This window comes from Calliopsis andreniformis, chromosome 3 (genome assembly GCF_051401765.1).
Source record: "Calliopsis andreniformis isolate RMS-2024a chromosome 3, iyCalAndr_principal, whole genome shotgun sequence".
Lineage (NCBI taxonomy): Eukaryota > Metazoa > Arthropoda > Insecta > Hymenoptera > Andrenidae > Calliopsis > Calliopsis andreniformis.
Genome location: NC_135064.1, coordinates 24355381 through 24381963, shown reverse-complemented (window position 1 = coordinate 24381963; position 26583 = coordinate 24355381). Strand labels below are relative to the sequence as shown.

Genomic DNA, 26583 nt, shown 5'->3' with positions numbered 1-26583 from the left:
CACCTTCAGCAATCAATTCCTATTCCCCGAGTTCAATTTTCCCTAATCCATAATAGCGAACTTTCAACATGATTTGCAAATATAAATACAACTCCAACTTTACTCCACAATCGGTTCTCCCGTATTTGCCAATGTTACAAATGGTTCAATCAGTAGAGTAAACTTTACACGACTGTCTGTTAGTTAGACACTAGCCATTCCCTCGACATTTCTAATCGCCTTCTTTAATAAAAGGGATCTCAGGCGCAAATAAACGAGAAACGGGAAACGATTAAGGAAAGGTGTCGTCAGACGGCGAAGAAAGGTAACAAGTGTGTTATGGCTGCAGTGCGGAAGCACATTCCGCGAATGGACCGTGGTATATTTAGAGGAGGCCAACAGTTTATCCGCACTATCATCGTTTCCTATGCTATTTATGTGTTTTCGCCGTTGTGCAACGGACTTATAGCTGCTAGCCCTGCCTCTGCTACTCTGTAGACGCCGTTGCGTGGGCGGCCAAGCGATTTCGCGGCTAACCAGATATTGGGAGATAGTCAATCAATATTATCGACAGCACGATAGCTCGACGTGCAGTCTGACTCAGCTCCAGGGTGCTCGTGAATTACAGTAGCGAACGAAGGAAAGTTTACAAAGCGGATCAGAACAGAAGTACAAAAATTATGCAAGAAAAACTCATTTTTATTTGAATCGTATGAGAACAGGAGTCAACAGAATTTTATTGCATCTCAGAAAAATGCAATGAAAAATGAAAATAATATTTTAGGATATAGTTTGAGGAAGTTTATCGAAGTTGATGCTGGTTGAAGAGACAAGTTTCTGTAGACAGTGTCAAATACGAAGGAGCCAACTTGATGGTCATCTACTTATTTAGTATTTATGAGGTTGCAGAGTGAACAAGATTCGAAATTGGAGCTGATTCAGGAAGGAATGGTTTGTGGAAAAGACCGTCTGTCTTTGTAAACACATATGTTGAGGACCATGTGGCGCCAGTTTTCCGGCTGTCTACTTAGAACCTTAGGAAACCTTCATGTGACTCAAAATTAGGCTTCAGAACATAAGAAAATCAATTGTGTTCCTTTTGCAAGCTTCAGGATGGTAAAGGCGTCTTCTCTGAGCAAGTTTGCTAGTTGTGGAACGATTCACACGAGTTGAAACGGGTTCACAGTAAGTTACAGTGGTTTCGTGTGACTTGAACTGGATCAGAACAGGTTCAAACCGTATCTTCTATCCCCTTGTCGCTTTTCCACCAAATCAGTGTCTGAACAAAGCTTACTTCTCTTTAGACTACTTAACAGTACTTTCTACTTGCTACACACTGATGATCCTACCTCTTTCTACTCTCCCTTCAATATCTATATTATAGCATACTCCATAATCTAATTCTACCTTCCCCCAAGACCATCATCTTCTTCTACCATAACTTCTGCCTATACTGCAATTTCCTCCTCTTCTCTGTCAACCCTTTCCCCCTTCATCCCCTGCATCCCCATCATCTTCCCCAAAGCCCGGTGCAAAGTTCATTAACAATAAATTCGCAGCTGCATCCATAATTAACAAGAAGCAGATGAATAAAAACCCGCTGGGAGGAATCCACTACTCAACAAAACTCCCTTAAGAATAAAATTCGAAACTATTACAAGGATGCGCCTTGACACAGGGGTTCCTCTACCCTCGAGCATCCCCATGCATCGAGCCAGACATCCCATTAGAACTCGCGCTATCTCTGGACACCACGCAGAGAACAGATGCGCGGTGCATCGAGTGGGTGCTCGGTGGCAGCAATACGGCCCTGCCCTTTAGACACGTTCCTCGGCGACAAGGCGTGCGTCGCCTTCACCATCGCCGCCGCCATCGTCGTCGTCGTCGTCGTCGCCGTCGTCGTCCTCGTAGCCGCGGCCGACTCAGAGGCCAGCAATGCGGTTCTCCCCCATTGCACCCCGGCGATCGAAATCGAACGAAATATTCTCTCTCTCCCTCGTTCTCTCCTCGCTCCGCTTCGAGTATGTCTCATACGTGTGCTCGCGAGCGGACACGCAAGAAACGCTCGTGTTCCACGTACGGTCGCGGCTATTAGCGATGCTCTTGCTGCAATCGTTTATCGATTGACGATGGATCATTAGTCAATCTTTATGTTCCAGGGGGAGCACCCACGGGGACTAGTCACTGGGGCTGAGCAACGTGGGAAGGATGTCTTGTGATATTTAACCCTCGAGTGGGAAATGCTGCAAGGTACATAGTACATAGGTAGTATGAATAATTGTAATAGTAGGGATGTGATGGATCTTTGATGAGTGATCGGATTTCGCGTCAAGGTGAACACTCATCGCTATTCTTATTATTGTAGTGACGAATGGACCTTAAAAGTGGTATTTATGTTAGGGTAAGATATCATGGTGGGTGTAGAGTCGCAGGGGTTCTTCGAGTAAATACTGTAGCTACAGTTTAGTTTCGTAGTCTTGAGAAGTAAGGGTTCTGAGCGTGTGTATTCACTATAAAAATGTAAATACGAAATTTTTTAAGACTTGGAGTGTCGTCTAAGAAATCTGAAAAAGTTCATAATATGCCTCTCGGTAAGAAAAATGCTTCTAATTTTATTCAAACTTCGTCATCAAATAGGCTACGAGAACATACGCAAAAAGTTACTTTCCATATTTGCCTTTTACTACCCCCAAGTTGAGATACAGGGTTGAAACTTATCAGAGATTCTTTTTTTTTTCTATAAACTAGAGAATGACTCATCTCGAGACGAATTTAGTTTAAAGGCTTCTTTCATTATGCCATCGAGGGAATCGAAAATTAATACTATTCCTATCCCCTATTCTTAACAATCTCTAATCTCTAATCTCTAATCCCAGCGTCTACAAACTGAAAACTATCGACCTCATATGTGTGTTATAAAATACTACATGACATCAGATACATAAGTAAAATTGAAGCTTCGTATTTTTCCTCATTTTTGCGAGCATTCAGTGTCAAGCACAGGGCGTCCATGAGCGCGGTCGGAACCGCGACGCGTCGTGCTCGCAGAAAAATCACCAGTTTATTCTGTGAACGCGATCGCGCGTGTACGAGCGTGCACGGCGAGGACATGCCGCTCTGCAGGAGTTGCAGCAGTTTCGCAAAGCAACGACAATGATCGCCATGGAAGGCAACCGGTTGCACGCGCTAAAAATACGACGAACGACGCGGAACGCCGAAGAGGAGTTAGTTAATGCGCCAACCGACCAGAAACTGTTTCGTTCGATATTAAATCGCACACGAGGCAGGCTCCTAGCGCTGGGTCCTACAAAGCAGTACGCGCGTGCCACTAGTCGGCCCTCTTAGGACCCAAACCCCTAAAACTTTCACAATTTATGTGTTCTCAAAATGATTGAGTATCTACGCTCGATAGTCCCTGGATGGCAAGGAAAGTCTGAGGACTAGGATCTTACAAAGTGTGTCAAATTCGGAGGGGGACGAATTGGGTCTTCCCTTCGTTTCTGGGTTAACTGTCTAGGTCTTGTCTAGGTCCTTTCACTACTCTTTCTATGCGGGTCCCATTCAAGAGCAGTGGTCTCTGGGTTAACTGGTAAGGAAAGATCTATTTCAGATTCCTCGAGAGACACTCGACTGTAATTGGAGATCCCCTGTACTGTACCCTCTCCTTTAGGGACTTACAATTATTTATATGCTCTCTACTCATTGCAACAACAGAAAGTGTCGCGCCAATCATCCGATAAGCTATCAAAAGTCAAATACCATAACTTTTAATCGATACCACAGCTATACATATTCATCGAGGCGAGGTTCCTCAGACAAGCTGGGGGGCACTACAGTACAGGCTCCCTACTCGCCTCGTTCTGTCGCTCCACCGTTGCTGTGGTTCGTTATCGTAATTATTGACCGGCGTGCACGATGGAAATCTGTCGAATCGATCGGTGAGTTTCGGGAATGCCTGTAATCCACGCGGCCAGGCGAACGCGGGGGATCCAAGGATGCGTGCGCGACTGGCGCATAAAGAAACACGTTTTTAAAGTATGCCATTATAGGCTTAATGTATAACATCAGGCATGATAAGATATAAACGTACTATGGACTGGATCGTTATTGCTCGTAATAAGCCGCGATGTTGGGAGTTCGCGCGTGCACTGTGCTGTTCGATTGAACAGTATCGTGTTGCAACATCTTGTCCCGGAGCTCTACAGGTATTTTTTCGCAACGAGACCACGGTGAATCTGCGAAAATGGTAGCCAGGGAAACGCAGATCGAAGATCAGAAAGCAATGGAGCTCGAGTGGGAGCTCGCAATCGATCAGGATCCAGGTCGCTTTTTTTCGCGCCAAAACTTGCAACTTTCTCGCTTCGGACAGAGGCTAATTTCGCGCTCTGTCATCGCTCTGTATATAATTCGCTCTACTTTTCACGAAAATGACAATTTGCTTATTTATTTTCTCTGTGACACACTTTTATTCATGATTCTGTTCGGTAAGAAATTAATTTGAGAAATTTTCTTTTATTGTTCGACCTATATACGGGGATACATATGCATTGACTCGACCAAGAGGTTTAAGCATGGCTAATTCGGTCAAAATCGATAGACGAGGTGTTAGCGAACCGCGCATGTAGTTATACAGTCAACTCATTCGACTATACATTCAGCGTCAATTTAAGGAATCACATCACAGAGTTCTAGAACCTCTTTGTGTTCCATTACTATTTTTTTCTACCCTCAGGAATGTCAGGAATTCAATTCTTCTTGAATCTCAGAAGTATCAGGGTTCCAATTTTTCTAATACCTACTAAAAAAGGGAGGTATAACAAAGTGGGACCCCTCAGCATTCAAATACCTACAAATTTCTAAGAATCGAAATTCAAAAAGTAGATACACACATAGATACTAAACTTTGAAGAGATAGATATTTAAGAAGCTTAACAAACCTCGAAACATAAATTCGATCTTGTTAGAAAAATAGTGCTAAGATTCCTAAATAACCCTTACATAGGAAAACCAAGAATTAAATTCCAACGCCACGGTATGCAAACGTTCTCCCCCCAGTTGCATCAGAATGATTACAGTCATCGATTGTCAGCCGATTACGCGGTGATTACCGTGGCAATTAGATCGATGAATAAGCGTCGGATACGCACGTGCGCACATACGTTATTTTCGCACTCAGGTTTCGAGCGTGCAGCGACGTGGCGCGTATGTGGCTCGCGAGAGAAGCCACCCCTTCGAGGTATGCAGTCGGTGCTCGCACAGGTCTTCATGCCGCCTGTAAATCGTCCATCGTCTCCGAGGGGTCTTGCTTGCGCCAGTTGACCACGACGAAAAAGAGACGAGCGCGAATATAGTTTCGGGAAAGCACGTATACACGATAACTCCGAGGTATTTACGAGCCAGTCGAGAGCACGAGCTCGCCAGAAGTCGGCAGGTGCTGCTCGTGGCAAAAGGTGGCGGACAGGCCGAGACAGCCTTGAGAGAGAGCGTGCACGGCTCGTTGCTTTCGGCGAACGATGAGAAACAAAATTAGTCGTCTTTGCCGAACGAGCTCACGTATAGATCCCGTCCGCGGGAAAGTTTTCGGAGCCTTTGCCCGACGCCTTTGTTCTTTCTCGCTATTCCAGTGGAAGGTAATTTGTTGAATGACTGGTCACGGCGATGACGACCCGCCAACTTTTCGGAATTTTTCACGGGATAGTTTAACAGATTTCGGGCTCCAGTGATTTATCGTGTGCTTGTGGTCAAGGACTTGGGGAATAATTTTATTTTTTGGTATCCAGGGGGGATTAGAGGATTAGCTGGACTTCTTTGCAAATTTTTTGCGATTAAATTATGCATCCTTGTATAGTATAGTTCTCTTTTTACGTAGAAGAGGAAATGTGTCTCCATTAAAATAGTCATTGATAATCCTGAAGATCCATAAACGAAGTAGCTTATTTGAAAATAATCCTTCCATAATCGTATTTCGCCTTTCCATAAACCCGAGCGCGATGAAGACATTCAGGTGCACACTTTCAGGTGTCTCGCCATGTATACGACACATCGCGCACCATTTCCTTGAAACATTAATATGTCAGTCGCAGCCCATAACATACGAAAGCAAAGCAAATCGAATCGAATGGATCCAGGGAGCAAAAATCGTCAGAGCCATTGCGTCTCCATCAAACGGCACCTACTTGTTCGTTCCCAGCCAGTAGGAAAAAAGGCCACCGACGAGTCAAGTTTACGGCAACGGGCCGTTTAAAGCGTTCAAATTTTCGTCGGCGATTGACCATAATAAACGTTAATATTTCACATTGGTGTATCTTTCGGTTGGCTGGCAGCGGGTAATAAAAGTTTCTGATATTCTGGAATTATTTTCTGGAGCGTTGTCGGCTGTCCTCGAGAATGGAGGACACTGGTCCCGATCGTGTGGGCCCCCGACTAAAAATCGAGCAATCGTTCTCGGTCTCGGGGAGAGGACGAAGGGTCGTCGGCAGAGAACAATGGGAACACGGTTGCACCTCGGTTCAAGGTCCCCCTGAGTGGTGCATTTTAGATCGGTTTAGACCGAAATTCCCCTCGGCCCCTGCCCCCTCTACCCTCACCCGCCCGTCCATCCTCGGTTTTCACGGGTCCGAACAAAACTGCCTAGCGAAGCAGGTGCAGAGCAGCGTGCGCGCGACCGTGATTTTGCGGATTAAGAGGTTGCCCGGGCATCCTCGGTGCAATTACTCGTCGCCGTGTATCGACGGCACTTTCAACAATTAGAAGAAAGATGAAGGGAGGGGACTGAGGGGGAGGGAGGGGGGGCTTCCCTTATATCGTTCGCTTTTATACACGCTCTGAACTGGTTCCCTTTTAAAAATTTATCGCGGCGCGCGCGTCTTTAAAGCGAACCCGAGGTGTAGTTGTTCTTTTATTAAGGCGTGTGCGCTCTTCAACACACACGCGTAATGACTCTACGTTTTTTGCATTTGCGCTTGGGAATGGAATTTTAATGGCTTTTTCTGCAAGAATTAACGATCGCTACGTTTCTTCCCCGGTTTGTTTCCCTCTTTTTTCATGCTCCTTTTATCCCCGATCGTCGGTTCTACCGAGATTTACGGATTATGTTAATTACAAAGCAGCAAGAAAATCGTGTAACGCTGGTCTCTGCCGTCCCCGTTGATCCGCGATCGACGAATTGGCCGAGCGAGCCAGTCGACTTCGCTGGAATCATCGGCGACGGAGTTCAAGGACGATAGGTCCGGAGGAACTTAACCTAGCTTAACCGATTCAGAGCGAAGATATTCTTGATACCTCGATTACGGGAAAGTTAACCATTCCGCGATGTACATAGTAACGCTGATACTATAGTGTAGTGCTGCATGTGTGAATACGGCTGGGACGCAGAAACTGGATTGAGTGTTCGTTGAGTATCGATCGGGGCAAAAATCCTGCTCTGTTCGGTTTATCAACCGCGTTGCTTGGATTACTGACAGGATAAAATTCCTTCTTTATTGAGATCTAAAAGAACATCGGATATGCTGTTCTAATTCAATGAAGATAAGCCGTCTGACATTTACAGGACGAGCTCCACTGCTCTGCCACATTGCAGACTACTTTACTTTTATATTCTAAATGATTTATCTGCAAGCTTGATCGTTGATGTCTAATACCTATATGTACTTGCTATTCAAGTGCCTCGGGATGCGTATCTTTGTCGGTGATACTGTGTCCATTAACAGCAGAGTTTTACACTTTCCGTCCCCTAAGTGTTACCAAGAAAATGTAACACTGTCACAATTGAGGCACGTCAATAATTACACGGCTACCGAATACACCTCTCGAATCACTTCGCCATAATAAAGAAAGAACCACTCGAGATAAGCAACAAGATCGTAAAGCTGCGTGAAGAGGAGCGGCGCGTAATTAAACCGTACGAAATCGCAGTCGACGAAGGGAGGATCTTACTTTCGTATCGATACCGCGGGACCGGCCGAGATTTCCTTTGAAAATACTCTGGACGTCTCGTTTAATTTACGGCGTGATACGGGTCTCAAACGATCCAACTACGGTTTACGACTCGAACGATGCCTCGCTATTATTTCTCGAGAGTCGTAAATTTCCTTCCTGTTGCATTTCCCTTGCGCGGATGCGCCGCGATAGCTAGCCTCGAACGAGTATCGGTGAGCGCGAGGTTTCCTAGGCACCCTATATGCAAGCAGAGGTCGTTGACGGAGAGAAAAGGGTGTTGCACATCGCGAGGTTCGAACGATACCAGTTGCAACGAACCTTCGCAGGAAATGCTGCATCGCGATCGCCTGAAACCAGCGAGCAGACGTAGGTACATCGATAGTTGAAGTTCTTGTTAATTTAAGTTTTGGCTGCTGACATACAGTTTTGGGGACACTAACTTGGAGTAAGAGACAGCGAGATATAAGGTATAATCATAATTATGAAGCATATATTAGGTACAAAATTGTGCTACAAAATCTTTCACAGTTATCTATAAAAAGTGTTTCATAAATAGGAATTAAGAAACAGGGTAGAGTCGATGAAAAATAAAATTGTGTACAGTTTATGGGTTAATAATATTCATGAAAAAAGAATACACAATTAGCTTCAGATAAGACTTCACAACAGAACCCTTCTGTTAATAAAACAAGTTGACAGAGAAAACTTGTGATCTTTAATTAAACTTCTAACAGTAAGTAATCCCAGTAAAAATATCGATTACTAAAAACAAAGAACATTCATAGACGTATTTTACCCACACCTAAAAAATTCATATCTCTAAAAAAAGGGAACTAAAAAATGGAATATTCTAAGAAAAAGAAAATTCATAAATTTCCAGTGAACAGCCATAAAATTGCATGAGAATAGATCCTCTGACACCGACGGAAAGAAGGCACGCGCATCCCTCGCATAAGAGGCGCCTCCCGTTATCGCGAAGAGATGGAGCTACGATCCCCGACGTAGCCAGTATCGGGCTCGCGATCAGCGTGGCGTGGAAAATCGGTGGTGCGGCAGCCAGTGTCTCTCTCGACGGATCCATAGGGAAACTTCGCGAAGGCCCGAGAGAAGACTCGCGCTCCGCGCTCGCGTCGAGCCACGGAGGGGGTTGCAAAAGCCGGTAGGGACGAGTGCACGCGCCCGTATCCGGAGTCGAACGAAGCGCGGCGCTCTCGGCCGGTAGGTGCGCTGGCACGTTCTGCGCCGGTCGGTCCGCGAGTGGTGGGGAGGGGTGGTACGTGGCCACGTGACCGCGCGGGCCAATCGGGGCGACGCATAGCCGGCGTCCGGCACATGGCGGCGCGCCGGCTGTAGCACCCGCAGTCGCAGTACGTCGCAGTCAGTCGCAGTGGTAACACGAGCGAGAGGGTAGTTGCACGCGCCTGCCTTCGAAAGGAAAGATCGCGGTTGAGGGAGAGACAGAGAGAGAGAGAGGGAAGGAAAGAGAGAGCGCGGCGCCCCTTGCCTCCGTTTTCAGTGCTTCAGTCGCGCGACGACGCTCTCGGACGCTTCAGTCAGTCGGTCGGTGACGAAGCTCCCGCAAACGTGATACACGCGCCGTTACGGTTACGCTACGTTACGTCGTCCCGTCGAAGGGGAGAACGAGAGCGAACGAAGAGACACGCAGAGGAGAGGACGAACGAACGAATCTTCTGTACTGCACAGAGAAAGACGAGCAGCGTCGCGATAATCGCTTCGAGAAACGACACGCGAGAAGAGGGAAAAAAAGGAAGGACGAGATTTGACGGGTACGCCGCTGCACAGTCGCGCTCCGAGAGAAACCCACGAACCTCGACACGAACTTGTCGCTCCGACCCAGCGCGAAATATCATCGGGAAGGCCATTTTCGTCGCGCTGGCTTCGCACGCGGTGAAAGAAAGCGCGCGCGAGTGAGAACGAGAGAGAGAGAGAGAAAGAGATAGAGACAGAGGAATCAGAGAGAAGAGAGGCGGCGCGCGATCGTTGGACGACACGAGATATTACGCGTCGAGAGTAGCCCACACGTTTCCAGTGTGCCGAACGACACTCACGCCGGTGCGCTCGAGCCGCACACTCACGCACGCAGTGACGAGGGGACGAAAAAGGAAGAGGACTCAGCGCGATCACCGGCGACAGTCGACGATTTTATTTTTGTATCGGTGCATCGTTGTTTTTTCCTAAACGCATTCGCTCGCGAGCTATCCGAGCTCTCACGGTGCGCACAAACGGCCCCCCCTCGTTCGAACGAAGACCGATCTCGACAGTGGTGTGTGGTGTGCACGCGCGCGCGTGTGATACATTGTTTTTCCGATCGTTTCGAGAGAGACACTGTCGCGTCGAACACCGAGTTGTTCGAGACAGTCGGTTGTGAGGACGTTTATTAACTCGGAACACCCAGAAGCAACAGTGAGAATCTGTGAATAAAGAGACTGTGATCATCCATCGACGCTCTCCACGAGCGTATCGCAACACACGTGAACGTCGCATCGTACCATTGACTTTACGGACACAACGCGAGAGCCAGAAGAGCAAACATGCCGACGAGTTTGTTCAGCGAGATGGACCGCGGAGCGAACGGCGGCGGTGCCGCTTCCCTCGAGGACCAACGGGCCCTGCAATTGGCGTTAGAGTTGTCTATGCTTGGGCTGGAGGGCACGCCAGGATGCCCGGGTTCCGGCACAGGAACCGGCACCGGAACTGCCAACGATCCTGACCCACTGCAAACGACACCAGCGGGCGTTTTTGAGGAGGCGCGCTCCAAGAAGAGCCAGAACATGACCGAGTGCGTGCCGGTGCCTAGCAGCGAGCACGTGGCGGAGATCGTCGGCCGACAAGGTAAGCGCAAACATAACCTCGACTTCTCTGCTCACCTCGCGAACGCACGCACGGAGGGCCGCTTGGCGAGACAGGCCGCGTGCCTTGCCGTACTTTTTCCCACTCGTTCGATGCTTGAACGTACTCCTAGGGCTGGCGCCCGTGGAATGTCGAGCTTTTGCTTTCGATCGGATTCAAAATGGCTGTTCTGCGCGATTTCTAGTACTTTTTCTATGTACTGGACTGTTTACGTGAGTTCTGATGACGGCTCTTGGCGATGTTCTTTGGGAGAGAATTTTAGGGCCTCGAGGTGTATATCGTGAAGGTTTTTTGCAGAGGTAGTTGGTAATGGGAGATTTTGAAGGTTAGGAATTCGTTGGGTGTTCTATTGTTTGTGGAAGAGAGTGGAATGTTTTGGTGGTTGTATCAGCAGGATGTGGTAAAATTTTGATATCGTGTAGATTTCAGTTGTAACTATGGTTTTTTTTTGTTTTTTTGGTGAATTTAGAGAGACTCATTTTATTGAAAGGTTTTTTATAGATATGAGTATGGAACGCCTAAAAAATTTGAAATTCGTGAAAGTTCTATTTTCTTGCGCGCCAGTCTATTAATAAAAAATATAACGCAGTCCTTCAAAATCGATAACGATTTATCGGTGGACGATAAATTTTATGATCTAACCGCAAATGTAGTGGCCGTGATTCGATAAATCGAGATTGTATGGAGCTCAGGCTTTGAAACGACGCGAATCGTACGACTGCTTGCGTCAACAAAGATATTCGTTGTATTCCTAAATCTTGCGAATGGCAAAAGCTTCTTTGGATAATTGGAAACGTGGCGGAGTCAACATCACGTACACGTTTAAAGAGAAAGATATACAAAGCAAAGAAGAAAGTAAGTGAATTTATCTAAGTGTAATTCAACGCATTTTAGAACCACACCTATGAATTTTATTAGTAATGAAAAGCAGTTCTAATGTAGCATCGTAAATCGTGCAGAACTTATCTTAAATTAATACAGAAACCAACGTAAACCCAAAGGAAACGACTATTAGTGATAGAAACGATAAGGCATATAGTTTCATGATTACACCTACTCTTGATATCGCTAAAGTAATAATACAGTAGTATTAAAAATGTCAATTACAGCTAATCCATCTAAATTCCCTTATCACTCTTGAGGCCCATTTAGAAACACTTTAGAACGAGATTACATATCAATTCCTTCTAATAAACTTGCCATTGTCCGTTGCTCCCATAAACCAGTAACCTTATCCGTAATTCTGAGGTACCCTGTATACTCGACTTCGCGTTCCTCGTTACCGGAATCTGTCGCGCGCAGCACGAGCGACAGTTCATTGGCACGGGACGCGCGGAACGCGGTACATATCAAGTAATGCCGCAATTAAACCAATCTAACGTGTCGAAAAGCGAATTCGTTGGGTGGTGGCCCGACGACGAACGGCCGCGTGCAGTGAACCCTGTCGTAGGTCGTGGCCGCTCGTCTCGGCCACCTTCGCGACCGAGACTAGCGTCTATCTGAACCACTCGTGGGCCTCGTTAAAAAAAGCAGGAGACGGGAGGAGCCTGTTTACGTTTCGACACCGCGGCTCTAGCCACGTATATCGTTCCTGTCCCGTAAATAACGAACGCGTTTGTCGCTCCGGGTGTTCGACGACTTTTTCGTAACCTTCGCTAGCCACCAGCGAAACCGTTCCTCGAAACGACAAAATCTGCCTCCTAGCGATCCTTTGACTGTGCCGACCGTCCCGCGCTTTTTTCCATGCGAAAATTTCCAGGAAAGGTGTCCGAAATAGCTGTGTCGCGTATGTACTATTCGTGTCGCATGAGAAGTCCCCTGGAAAGCATTTCCCCTAATGGGTTCCAGGAGACTTCTCGTGGGACACGAATAATACTTTGTCAGGGTAGATCCCATCTGAAGTTTCGCGAGAAACTGTCATGGCGGATGGGGAGGGTTCTGTGAAATTGTGAAAGTAAATATCCCATCGATCTTACGTGTTGTTAGTTGCTAGTTACTTCTTAGAGAAGGTGTCTGTAATAATATATAGTTGTAATAATACATATTAGAGATGATCGTGATACCGAGACATTGTAGTTTCGTGTTAAGATCCACCGCGGTGGAGGGTTCCACAAAGTTGCGAGAAAGTAGGAGCAAAGAAGTTGACGTCAGGTCGTTTGAAAGTATCGTAGTGGACTAGAACCTCGGAAACGGTTTACCAAACGTGAAACGGTAATTGTTATTATCTGCCAGTGTCTCGATGGTGCGGCGTGTGTTTACGGCGGCTGACGTCCCACCAGAGGGCACGAAATGTCGACGGCCGTTAAACTCAGGGAATTTCAAACAAAACGTTGGGGTGGAAGTTTTACGAGCTCCTTCTTCCTTCCAAATGCCAAAGCACGGGCCCAGATACAGACGAAGGCGACAGAACGCGATACGTGACGCGACCGCTGCGTCGCCGCTTCCGACCTTTTTCTTTTTTTCACGCCGCGATATCCAGGGAAGTAGAGTTCGAAGACTCGTTTCGAGAAGACATTCCCCTATGAGTAAACGACAGTTTTCGTTAGTAATCCGTCTGCTATTGAATGGGAGAAGAAAACGTGACGCTTAACGAACGCGTTTGTCCTCGTGAAAGGATAATCTTTCCATTGAACAACTAAACGGTCGGCTTCATTGAGCGAACTAGCGCTAGGAGGGACGCGATTCGCTTGTACCGCGACACGTTTCGAAATTGAGAAATCCTGGGCGACCGCCCCGCCACGTGGCTTGCCATTTAAATCTTACGATCCGGTTGAGATCGCGCGCAAGATAAATAATCTAGAGAGGCTGATCAGTATCGGGACTTTGGTTTCTTCTGTGTCTAAGGTCGTGAGATCCACGCTTTTACCGATTAATCTCGGGGACATTAACGCTTTTGCTTTGAGATTTGAAAGCCTGTCTGACTCGTGCGGAAGTCTAATTGTACTGGGTACTTCGGCTGTTTTATGGACGCCTATGAAAGTTTCTCGCACACGATGCTGCGAATAATTAAGTTATGTAAATTTAAAGTATAAAAAAAGTTAGCTAGTAACAATTTATTTATTTAAATAGTATTGCTTGTAGAATTTTATTTGTCATAGATGTTGTCTACTCTTTTCTTTTTGTGTTTTTATGTAGTGTACTCAATTAAATACTGAACAATTTTATGGGGTATGAAATTGTTTAATATTCTGTAGCGAAAGGTCGATGGAATATGGAACGCGTGTAAATACATGCGGAAGGGAGGGGCTATCGATAGCACGTGCCGTCGATCGATCATCTACGCCGCGCTCCCGACGTATCTGTCGTCACGTGTGAACGCGCGCGCAATTTACCCCGTGCGATACAATTTTGCAATGTAGAAACTGGCCACCTGCCAAACTTCGTGGCTGCATTACGCGCTCATGCTTGGAATTAAAAATGGGTTTAAACTGTGCGATTTCTTCTTGACCTTTGCTTTTTCTTCCTTCAAAAATAATTATAATTGCCACTATTATATCTTTAGGAGATAGCGATTGATAATGGAACGGAAAAAATATGAAATCGAACAAATAGACCTAACGGTTTCAGTTAAGGTCAGTATTTTTTGTAGTTCATTGTGATGATATCATTTTTCATGCGCCAGAAAAGTGTTGATTGGCTCCAGATATCTAGTTGATAACATTTTAGTATATCTGTATCTGTGAAAGGTATTCTTCGAACAATTTTGTCGGTTATGCTGCATGCTTACATCTTTCTGTATGCTTCTAAATTTTTTTTTTAATTTATTTTACGTAGAAGGAAATAGATATCAATACAATTCTTAAAGCTGTAATTGTACTTTAATTATTAATTACATTATTTTAATAATCATTCTTATTTTGCATCTCCGAAAAATATGCTCGCGCCCGCGAATAAATTTATTCTCGATATGGGAGAAAAGGATGGCGTGGTAAAAGGAAGCCGTATATGCTCGCGCGGTCATATCACGTGAGTCGTGCTAATATTGACCGTCCAATAACATTAGACTACTCGGGCACTTAGAACGGTGTCAAGACTGTTCGTGTTTTAAATTCAGTACCCGCTACGGATTTCCATACGTGCTTATCGTCCCTTCCGCTCTGCCTGGCCTTTCTCGCATCCTCTACAGCTTTGCAGTGTCGCCGTTTGAGAACCACTGCTATGTGTCGTGCGACCGAGCACGTTTGATGCTTCTGCGTACTATAGAGAACACAGATTCGCCGATTATCGCGTTTTCCACCTCAATTTCCATAATTTGAACTTGTGCATTATTTTCATCTATATTTCATATCTTCGATACACTGGTGATACTAATTGGGTTCCAATAATTTCAAACAGAGATTAATATATCCTGGAATTTAACATGGGGAATAGAAATTCAATTTTTCGGACAGTTATTGATATATTTATTTGCAGTGTTTTCTTAAGACAGCTATGATAAATTAATCTTAATATTAGTTCTTGGACAATATTGATATTTACTATTAAACATAGTAAAATAGAAAATACGAACGTTAGTCGTGTTAATAGTTTTAAAATTAATAGAAAATTCATCTCCTGAAATTCGAAGTTGCTCTCAAAATGAACTCTGAGACTATTATAATCGCAGCATGCTTCCAAGGGTGACGAACATAAAATTAGCTCAGCGTGTGTCGCTGTGAACGGTTTCGGTGGTTTCCGTGCTTTGTAATTAATAGTCCCTCCTCGACAGATACCATGTACCAAACGGCGCAGCCTATGTGTGAGGATCGAGGGGCAGTCTTTTGTAAACCGTCGAGGAATAAACCAGATTACCTAAACCCGTTCATAGTCTTCCTAGATTATAAACACCAGCCAAAAATGAAACCGAAACGCGGCTAATATGAATCTGACGATCCTCCTTCACATTTTTGAGCATTTTCCACTCGATGCCTGTAGAGTACGATTTTCCATTCTAATATAAAATCTGTTCGCTTCCTGCTTTCCCAGACACTTCACCCCTTCGCCAGCGCGACCATTGCGAGCGCGGGGCCAGGGTTGCTGATCTACATACACGTTCGGGGCCCGTTTTCTCTCTCGTAACGTTGCATTGTGTCTTGCCGATCGGGACCGCGGCTTTTTCTCCGCTGCAGCCCGCCTCGGAACCAGTTCAACGTACCTGGCATGAATCATTGCTATAACGCGAGCGGAGTTCCCGCCACTCGCGTGCCTAAATCTCTCTAACCGCGCGCAACGAGTTGCGATACGCGGCCGCGCTTGCGCAGATACTGCAGAGCTTGTCGAATCTTTTAGATATATGTACATATCTCCTGCGAGGAAAGTGGAAAGTATTGATTTTAATTTTAGCACTAATGAGGATAAATTCAGATTACTTGTACGATAACACTGAAAATATTATTACATTTTTGAAGCAAGATTTTGTATAAAGAATTACCCTTAGGTATATATTTAAATTACATGTAGGATTTTTCGATGAAATCAGGAAGAGAGCTGCGTAAAAATAAAAAGGTAGAATTTTTTATTCAAACTCCAAGCAGTTAGTATTTACATAAGAATCTTTCCCACTCTCCTCTCATACATATGATACTCTGATGAACTTGGACCGGAAAATCGTGGGTCATGGTGCATCCGTCTCTGTCAGACAATGCCAGATCGCATCGTCGCATTCGATTATTCAGTTTTAACGGGAAGATCGGATCTTTCTGCGGAACGTAATCGTGTCGATTCAATAACGACGTCTAATGAGTTTGATACGCCGTTCCATTATGAGGATGTGGCTATTTGTTGAGCATTTTCGCTCGCTTCTGTCTTTCTCTCTCCCCTCTATCCCGATCTTACTCGCACCCGTTGCCTCCGCTATCACCGTCTCATTCTCCCAACTGGTTGTTCCGTCGTGTCGTTGATTCTCTTTCTCCCCCATCCTCGATCCTCTGTCTCGCTCCGTCTCCGTCGCACCAACGTTCTCTTTCTGGCTCGCACTCCTGGACCGGAAGTTGTAATGAGCGACTCCGTCGCCAGACTCGTCGCCTCGTGTGTGTCGTATCGCGCGGCGAACGATGACGTTACTTTGGAAACATCACGGCTGGTTATCCAGGTCGTTAGCTGCTGCGGTGTCGCGTATCTCCCAACGCGAGAGGAACGATGGTCCCTGCCTAGGGACGGAAAAAGCGTCGCTATTAACCCTGGTCCCTCTGGCCCTGTCCACCGTGACACGCGCTCGATACGCCAAGAAGCCTAGTTATCGTGGGTGGAGGGAATGTGGCGATCGAAGCGCAGACGAGATATGGGATGGACCTGCCATCCTATCGAGCTTTGCGACACGACAAGTGGTGCGCAGGTTTTCTTAGGAATTTCGACGTGGCTCGAGTTAGTTCCTAGATCAAATATGTGAACCTAGGAAGCGTGAAATTTGGTATTTGATTTTTCGCGTAATCTCATTTGAGTTCGATTCTATTAGAGTTGTTTGTAGAAACTTTGAAATAATCCAAGTAAAATTTTGCCGTCTTTTACTTCATTTTTATGTTTACAGTGTTTTTGCTGTGAGACACTATATAAGGTAACTTCTTTATCTTTTAACGAGGATTTTAATTTCTTGAATTAGCTTTTTTCCCATCACGTAAATTAATTTTAAATTTTTGTTATTTGGCTCCAAAGTAAGAATTATTATCACTTATTTATAAACATTAAGGTGGTCCCATTGAATCGAAATTATTTTCCCGCGCAACAGACATCCACATTTCGAAACATTTCATAATAATGAATAATAAATACGTTAAACTTGTCAGTGGCATGTTCAGAGCTTCTGTCCCGGTTATTAGCATTACGCTCTCGTCTGGGAAGGGTCAACGCGCTAATTGTCCCAAAATTATCCAGAATGTGTCCGTGAACTCTCGACTTCCAACACTCAAGTACGGTTACCATCTTCGCCCCTCCTATTGCGTTTACGACCCCACTGTTCCTTACACCCACGATACAGCGGTTATTGAGTTGCAATAAACTTGTTCTCCAAGAGCAAAACTTTCTCCGTCTGCTGTAGAGCACAAGACGGCGCGTGCCAGATCCCAGAGGACCGTTTTGTTTGTTTAGCGAAATAGGCGAACGTCAGTTATCGAGCTCGTTTATTTGTAGCCACCGAGATAGGCGCTTGCGTGCGCGCGATTATTTGTTATTTTGTCGAATGAATATTGTAAGTACATCAAGGAAGCGTTGTCAACGTGCATGTACAGGATATTTTAGACCTGTATGTGCAGATTTAATTGAGCAATAAAGCTCCTAAGAGAGAAACAAAAGAGAGATCAGTAGATATTGATCTGGTAACTAATCGCTCTTGATGTTCTAGATTTTAATAAAAAGTGTACTTGCTGTTTCGTAACAAATTACATGGATATACATTATTTAGTACAACTAATACCCGCTGTATCATTTGCATATTCATGCGCAGGGTGTCTCAGAAACAAGTGAGCGCAGTTGGAGAGCATATTCTACTGATAGTTGGTCCTAAGAAAATTGTACTTACGATTAGTAATATTATCTCTCCAAAGAAAGGAGTCATCTGCGTTTATTTTTCAAATGAAAACTTTCAAAATTTTTAACTACCTATATCACATAAATATCACATAAGTATCACATAAATATCACATAAATATCACAAATATTTCCAATATCTAGACTCCAGGACCAATGCAGACTACAAAAAAAAAAGCGTAAAAGAAGCTGTAAGAAACATAAACACAGAATTCCTTAGAGGATCAAATTAGCCATTGAATCCCAGGACTCTATTGCTTCTAATCCCCCACTGGTAAAACCTAAAAAAGCTCAAGCGCCTTAAAAACAATTATGCAGTCTCGCTTCCATTAAAATTCCCGTTTCTTTCCACGGGTTCTATTAACCAATTACGTTAATACTCATAGTTCTGAAGCACCCTATACACGCGCGTGTACACGAGTCTGTGGAACGGTGTAGCGTGTTTCTCTGGCACGCCAAGCGTGTGCATCGTTCCTAGGCGATTACGCGTGGAAATGGTGTAGGAATTCGAATGGTCGGACGAGGGACATTTTTTTTACCCTGCTCCAACAGCACGTGCCTGTTGCTTCTAGCTAGGTCATGCTACTTTTTCCACCTAAAATGGAAGATTTGTGTCGACGATGAGGCAGTGTTAATAGACCCGTACCGACCCAGCCGCTGTTCACGCGTCTTCGTAAAAAGCCTGGAACAGAGCTGGAGGATCTTTTCCAAGGATTTTACGACTCCGCTCGCTCTCTGTGGTCGAACTTGCGGGAGTTTTAGATCAGGGGGGAGAGCCATGCGGGAACTGGTACATAACATATCTATTTGCTTTTCACGGGCGGGCAACACTGTTGCTTCGTTTGTCCGTCGTTGCCTTGGGAATTCGATTTCTTTGCTTGAGTAGTAGATATTGGAACTGAGGATATAGAGATATAGATATTCTTTGTACGAGGTTGATTCTAGAACGAAAATTTAAGGTCTAGAGCTGCAGCAATTTTCATTCAGTCTATGTACGAAAAATCCTGAAATCGAGAGAAGGTGGTAGTAATTCACTTTCAATTTTGTTTATAAAAATACTGAATGTAAAATGCTTGACGCTCGAAAGTCATAAAGAAGTTAATTCATGTGAGTGATCTGAACTTTCAGTGGTTCGATTTGTTTCTCGTAATTAACTTATTTCATGGACGAACTCCGTCACTATTCCATTTCGTAACGTTCTGACTCATGTTTACTGTCTTGATAAAGTCAGTACCTACTCGTCGAAGGTTTATAGCTTCCATAGCTGTAGAATGAGAATGGAAACGTATCTCGAATACACGTAACCATGCGTAAGTAGATGTGCGATTAGACATTTATAGATTTGTCTGGAATTATAAGGTAATAATTCAGAGCAACCCACACGAAATCAAGCAGATGCAGATCGACTGGACTCAAAATTGCTGTAGCTTGAAAACAAAATAAAAAACCGTCTCTGCCGTGGTCCATACTTTTTTGATACACATCTTCGCATACTGAAAATTACCTCAAAGTGGACCTATTTCTGAGCAACGAAAGAATACTCTACCGTTCTTTCCTTAAGGCAATAGAAATTGTCCAAAATTTACCAGACCTTTCGCACGAGAGCACTCAAAAGAGCCAACTGGCTCGTTTCGCGGCCCCTCGTCCCGTACTTTTGCGGTTCAACGTTCCGATTCCGGTGCAGCGCGATGACAGCGATGCATCCAGGAAAAGGAAAAAAGCAATTACCATCCAGAATCGTTTCGTGGCTCGAACGAACGGATACGGTCGAAGCGAATCAGGTCGCTATTATTGTCGAAAGTTCTGGTCCTTTTCTTTCGCCCGCAAAGACTCTGCCACAAAATTAAGAGTTTCCGCCGCGCGAGGAACCCTGAGCCAAAAGCGGGAGAAACTGGCTCTCTCGGTGCAACGGTCTTCATCGAATTTCCTTCTTTCAGCGTCGACGACATACTTTGTCACGCACTTCAATTCCGTCTGGTATTCATCTCTCGGTTTGCTTACGAGGCCGTGGAACCGCTCGCTCCGCTCCTCGGTGTTCAATTTGCGGCCGACGATTTCGAAACGTGCTTCCCGCGCTTTCTCTGTCCGACGAGACCTCGAGCCGTGTCGGGGAGAGACGACGACGTTTCATAACGGAGGGTTACGACCTGACCGAGGGACTTTTCGACGAAATTGGGTCCAGAATTAAGCATTTGGAACCAGTTTACCCTTCGACTACGGTGAACGCGACTGTACTTCTCTTGTAAGTATTTCTGCTGAAATTGTGACGAATGGGATATTGCCATTTAACGATTTTTACTAGTGTCGTATTTATTGTTTTCTTAGAGTTTGGTTTAATATTATTTTTAACACGCCCCGCGCCACGTGTACTGTTTTTGGTACACGCATACAATTCCGTGAATTGCTGTTCATGCGGTATCACGTAAGATATCTGTGTTCAGCTAACGGCGAGATTCATGTGTAGGAGTTTTGAGATGGTGCGTCAGTTTCATAAAAATTTGAAAATTTGAATATTTCAATATTACAAATTTGAAATTTTGAATTTTTGAATATTTGAAAAATTAAAATTTTAAATATTCGAAAAGTAAGGAATTGTAATTTTGTTGTCCACAAGAAGAACCTAAGTCACAACACCTTCACTCATTCATGTCAGTCCCGAGCAACAATAAAAACGGCGCGTGCGTTTCCGGTGGTTTTCGAGAGAGCCCTGGAGAGAATCGAAAAATCAGCAGTGACGATAGCGCTGGTGTAGGAATAGTAGCAACCCACGGCAGGAGAACGGTGGTTGTTGCCTTTGTTGGCCTCCGAAGCAGCTGTCGGCCCACACCGGGCCTTTCCGTTCTCATGCTCGAAACTCGATCGACACTTAACCCTCGCTGAAAGAGGGGAGAGAGGAGGAAGCGAGAGACCCGAGGTAGACGATGGAGATCGTCGACCAGAAGAGGAAGGAGAGTCTCTGAGAGGTTCTACAGCACTGACGACGAGGACCTCCGTCGACAGTCCACGTCTGGTGAGAACCACTGACGGGCCAACGTGCCCCCGCCTAGCAGATGTTTACAGCGCGTTGGCTGAAATAAGCGGTTTTTCTCGTTTTTTATTTATTCTGTCTGCCATGTGCACCGACTACCCTCGACCAGAGGTCGCTCGCCTCGCGAACCGCCCTTCGATGCCTCAGCGAGCTTCTCTTTCTTTTTTTTGGCCCCTGGCCTCAGTAGAGGGATCTTCGAACGTATAACTCTCGACTTATCTCGATATTCATCGATTTCTTCGTGAGTACGATCGGTGACAGAGGGATGCGAATGATAGTGTGAAAGTTGCTAAGTAGGAGCCTGATAATCGAAGATTGGGTGGAAGGGGAGGACCTCAGGATCTCGTTGAGCGTAATTATCTGTTACTCACAATCTCCTCTGCTACTGGGTTTCTTCCAGAATCGAGAGGCGATCGTGTTGCGTGAAAAATATTATCCCCTGATAAAAACGCCACGACGCGCATATGTAATTACTTTCGCGCGAACGCACACATGGGGTCGCCGGTAATCGCGTTCTTCTGCAACTGCTCGAGCGTGCCGCGGCCTTGAATTAAATTATGCCGCACGCGACTTTTATTACATTCCCATTCAAATGACATCCGCTAATAGGGACGTTAAACCTCGACGTAGGTCAAGCCACCGAACGTCTAGGAAATTTCTGGTTTTAGTGAATGAGCGAAACTCTGGGCTCTTGAGAAAGAGGAGGCACATTTGCAGCAGGTGGATCGTCGACCATTCTTGAGAAAATCTTAACTTAATGGATCAAGGAAATTTCTAAAAGAAAGATAGTGTAGGATCATAAATTTGTATTACTCTCATTCAGTACTGCTTCAAAATAAGCAAGACTTATTTAGTAGATATTAGAGCCAAGGCCTGCCTTGCACTAAAGAGCAAAATCAGTAAAATGGCCGAACTCTAGAGTTCCACGCAAAGGGTCCCCTTCCATGGTATCCACAAATTGATCGATCCTCCGATCCATCATGGTCCCGCGCGCCAGCGAATCTCCGTGGATCCCGGCGGACAGGATAAGATAGAATTTCGTCCCGGTAGGGCGGTTCGAGTGGCTCGGCAGGCCTCATCGGAAGTGGAAAATGTCTTTGTTGCGCGCACCAGCAGGCCGGGGCCAATACTCGAGGATACACCAAGGGGGGATATCGAATATCCAGCGAACGACGTGCACACGAGCGGTCGACGAGGGTTCACCTAACCTCGTGCTCGTCGCTTTTCTCCTTTCCTTAGGCGGTGTGGCCTTCCTTTTCTCCTCCGCCGCCTCCACCTCCTTTCCTCCTTTGTCAGACCTTTGTCCCGTCTCCTTCCTTTTCCTCTCTTTATCCTGGGAGACGTATAGTAGCGGACCCAGGTCGGCCGCGTTGTAGCGCCGTGTACACTCTGCCTCTCCTCTTCTCCACGTAGTCGGGCTTGGCGAAATTCCACGACGATAGAGCGTCACGCGCCGTGTGCACGCCGTTTATTCGCTGGTAAGCGGTCGATTCGCTTGCAAAACGTCACTGCGTGGAATGGTTTTGCAAACGAGATCCTAGGCGAGTGGACACGTCCACCTATCTTGCTTTCCATCGGCGCTTACCGTTTCATTTCCATGAGGCAGCTACTGTTGGGAGCTGATGAGCTTCGGTCTGAAAGGAAACAGTTGAATTCGATCGTGAAGGCAATAGAGTATAGAAGAGATTTTTCTGTACATTTGGTATTATACTTGGTAAGAATAGAGAAAAAAATATTTGCTCTGAAAGGTATCTAGGTATCTGTCTATGTTCGAGGACTTTGATTTCTTTTAGGTATATCTACATGTGAGGGAGATAGGAAGATGTGAGTTCTCGGTTCAAGTATATCACGAATATCTTGATTTATAAGATATTATTTTACTTTCTGTAGTTTTTAAGTTTTCGACTGATACTGACCCTAAAGTGCATGTAAAAGTAGTATACGTTTGTGTCTTATGAGAAGTCGCCTGGAAAGCACTGTCTCTAATACTTTCGTGGGAACTTCTCATGGGACACGAATGCTACCTACTAGAATTGCTGCATTAAAAGGGTCGCGAGGCATTATTCGAATGGGACACTTGTTCTTCACTCGTCACTCCTAGATACTCCACGTGGGAGGATATCAAAGGTACACCTTGCTCCATAGCACTAATGGTCGAAAGTTGGTCAGGTAGCCCATCGTACTTGGCCCTTTCCTAGCCTCATATTATCGAGTTTCCTCGCGCGTATTATTTCATGCGTAAAAGCGGCCACGGGACCATGCCGGCGCTTCGTGAAAAGAGTACAAAGAAGTGTTATTCGAGCATCGAACGAGAACTTCTCTTTTTTCCTCCCCCCTTCTGGTCTCTCTTTTTCCTCTCCTCTCTTTACAACGGTGCACATCCTTTCCCCGATGCAGCACGCACGAGTATCCGATTATTCGAAGACCGCACACGTCCCGGGAGGAAGTGGTTCGCAACCGAGAGCCCACCTACACTTTTCTCCCGCGTGCACGTACACGAGCAGGCCGAGGCGTAGCATATGCACCGCGAGCACACCACGCAACCTAGTCGAGCCTCTCTCGCTCCATTTGGCCAATCCGCGTCCCGTGCACTCGGCTCGCAACAATGCACCCGACGTGGCACTTCCGTCCGGGCGAGGAAAGCGTCGTCGCCGTCGCTCGAACCGTTCTCTTCCATCGACGCTATGGAATTCGGCCTGGGAACGTCTCCCCCTTGGGTCAGAGGAATCCCTTCGAGTCCAGCCGCTCCCTTACCTGCTCATCGAAAACCTTCACTTATGAATTTCTCGCTTTCGAATTGACTCAGTTTTATGGAGGAAGTCGCGGAGGCGTCAGGACCCGCATAATCATACAGGTAATTAATTTGTTACGTCCTGGTCGTGTTAAATTAGAGGATAAAGTGATTTATGGGATATGTTTAGTGTTAGGGAACCCGTGTAGGAAGCTTGAGTTAGATGATGATATGGATATTTTTTTGTGGGAGGAAGGTGTATATTATACGCGTGAGGCGTGGAATGGAGAATGGAGTTAAGAGGGTCCGTTGGTGATATGTAGATGGAAATAGAAGACATTTGATTGATTTCTGTGGGGGTTTGAATAATCTGTTTCCCCTTGATTTCCTGTTACTTAATCTGATTTGCTTATCCATGGAGATCTGCGTTTAGCAGTCTTTGAAACGATCAAATAGGAAGTATTTTAAGAAAGAAAGTTTCACTATTTCCATATTCGTTAAATTTAGGGAGTAGATATCTTTTCTATTTAAGCCATTCAGACCTAAAACTAAGTTTAACATAATTTTACTAATATTTGGTTTTTGACGAGGATAGGGAGCATCGAAGATCATTGAACTCCAAGGCAATGAACTATTTTTCTATTATTTTGTAGAATTTCCAATTTATGATACGTGGGATTCTAAATTATTGCAATTCCCAATCATTCTAGCATTACTCCAAAACTACTTCACACATTCATCAAAACTCTGGAACAATCAAAATCCCTTCTACAAAAGAATGAAGTCCCACAATGAATCAGCATCGCCCAAGTCCATAAATCGTACCAATTCCCCTCTCGAAAAATCCTCGAGTTAACGAAACTCTGCTATAAAACGACCTGAAGCGGCCATAGGTCGCTGGCATCAGCGTCGATCTTTCCCCGTCCAGGCAAAAAATCCGAGCCATAAAGGTGCATGGATCTCACGCGGAGCGAGTCCGCGGTCGAATGAATTTTCTCGCCGGCTCAAGGAAAAACCTCGACCTCGCTCCTCGTCCGACCTTTCCATCCTGGGCAGACCGTGTGAATGTCGAGCGTGGCGGCGCGCGTAAGAGCCTTCGTAGTACGTCGAACTGTGACGTAGTCGGCGGTGCGTGTCCTAGGTCAAGATTCAAGACTGTGTCTACTGGCTGCTCCGCTCGACCGTTTCTTTCTAGCCGAGGCTGGGCTTCATCCTTTCGCCTTCGTTCGCGTCGCGCGTGTACGCGTGTGCAGCGTCGCTCGCGACTGGTCCCCGCGGCATCTGCGTGCGCGCCGACGCGCACACACGCGAGTGTGGGCGTCTGTACGCGACGAGCGAGCGCGGTGACTCGCGAGTACCTTGCACTCGCACCAGCTTCCCTTCGTCTCTTCGTCTCCCTCTCTCTCTCTGTTCCACGTCTTCTCTACGCTGCGCTCTACGCTCCTCTCTACGCTCCTCTCTGTCTGGCGCGTGCCCCTCTGTCCCTCGTCAGTCCACTCTCGATCTCGAAGAGGCAAATCGTGTCCCAAAGTTTTTTGCTTCATCCCAGTTTAATGAAATTATACGGACCACGAGATCGAATCTCTGCCCCTCTCTCTTTCTCTCTCCCCCTCTTGGTCTGTCTCTTTCGAGCGTCGAAGGTTACTGGTCGGAGAACAGCATCGTTCCGTGTGTCGGACGGGCTTAAACACCGCCGACGGGGAGAGTTTTATGTACGCCGCCGCGTTACGCCGCGCCGGTTCTTTTTGGTAGTGTGTCATCGGGACGCAAACCTGTCTCTGTCGCGCCCGCTGTTTTTGATCGGCCCACGGCCGGTTCCCGACTTTTAATCGAGATTCGCCTTGCGGTCGACGGTCTTTCGCCGTTCCGCGGTTTTGTTTTTCATCCCAGCCACGGAACGACCCAACCCATGGTCGCTCGATTTCTCTCGCTTTGTGGGAAATCCTGGAATTGTTCGGTGGCTCTTGCTTGCGATGGGTATCTCGTTGGGAGTGGAGAACTCAATTTGTTTCTTGGACGGCAATTTTATTGTTGGTATACTTGTATTTAGATTAATGGCTTTCTTCTAGTCTTGAGAAAATATGATATTATTAGTAAATAAGATAGATCGGAAGTATAACCTTCCTTAATTTCTCTGGCGAGCATCGCTTTTCTTCGAATTTGTGAGCCATTACTAATTTCAGAAACTTTAAATAAGAGTGACAGTGTCTTCCAGCAATCCCACGACGAATAATATCGAGGTCGATATCACCCAAATGGTATTTCCTCTTGCGAAACATCAGCTCCAATACAGGTCTTAGAACCTGTGTTGCCTTCAGCGAACCATCAATTTTCCAACTCCTCTGCCACAAAATCTATCGAATTATCAGGCTTTACCATCGCTGTACAGTGAAAAGGAGTCATGCTCGTGCACGGCACGTGTGGAAGTCGGCGCGTAGCGTATTAAAGGCTCCCGTGGTTGTTACGCAATCGCAAAAGTCGCGGAAAGGGAAAGCGGTGACAGCATTCTTGGTCTAACGAGTGGCGCGAGCTAATT

At 45.8% G+C, this 26583-nt stretch overlaps 1 protein-coding gene across 1 annotated transcript in view; it reads left to right on the top strand.

Annotated features, from left to right (window-relative positions):
* The first annotated feature begins 10372 nt into the window (after positions 1–10372).
* The window catches only part of LOC143177125 (RNA-binding protein MEX3B-like), a 55374-nt gene continuing 39163 nt past the window's right edge, over positions 10373–26583 (top strand). The window contains exon 1 of the mRNA XM_076374921.1: positions 10373–10770. Coding sequence (XP_076231036.1) covers positions 10470–10770 — 301 coding nt within the window. The 5' untranslated portion in view covers positions 10373–10469. The remainder of the gene's footprint in view (positions 10771–26583) is intronic.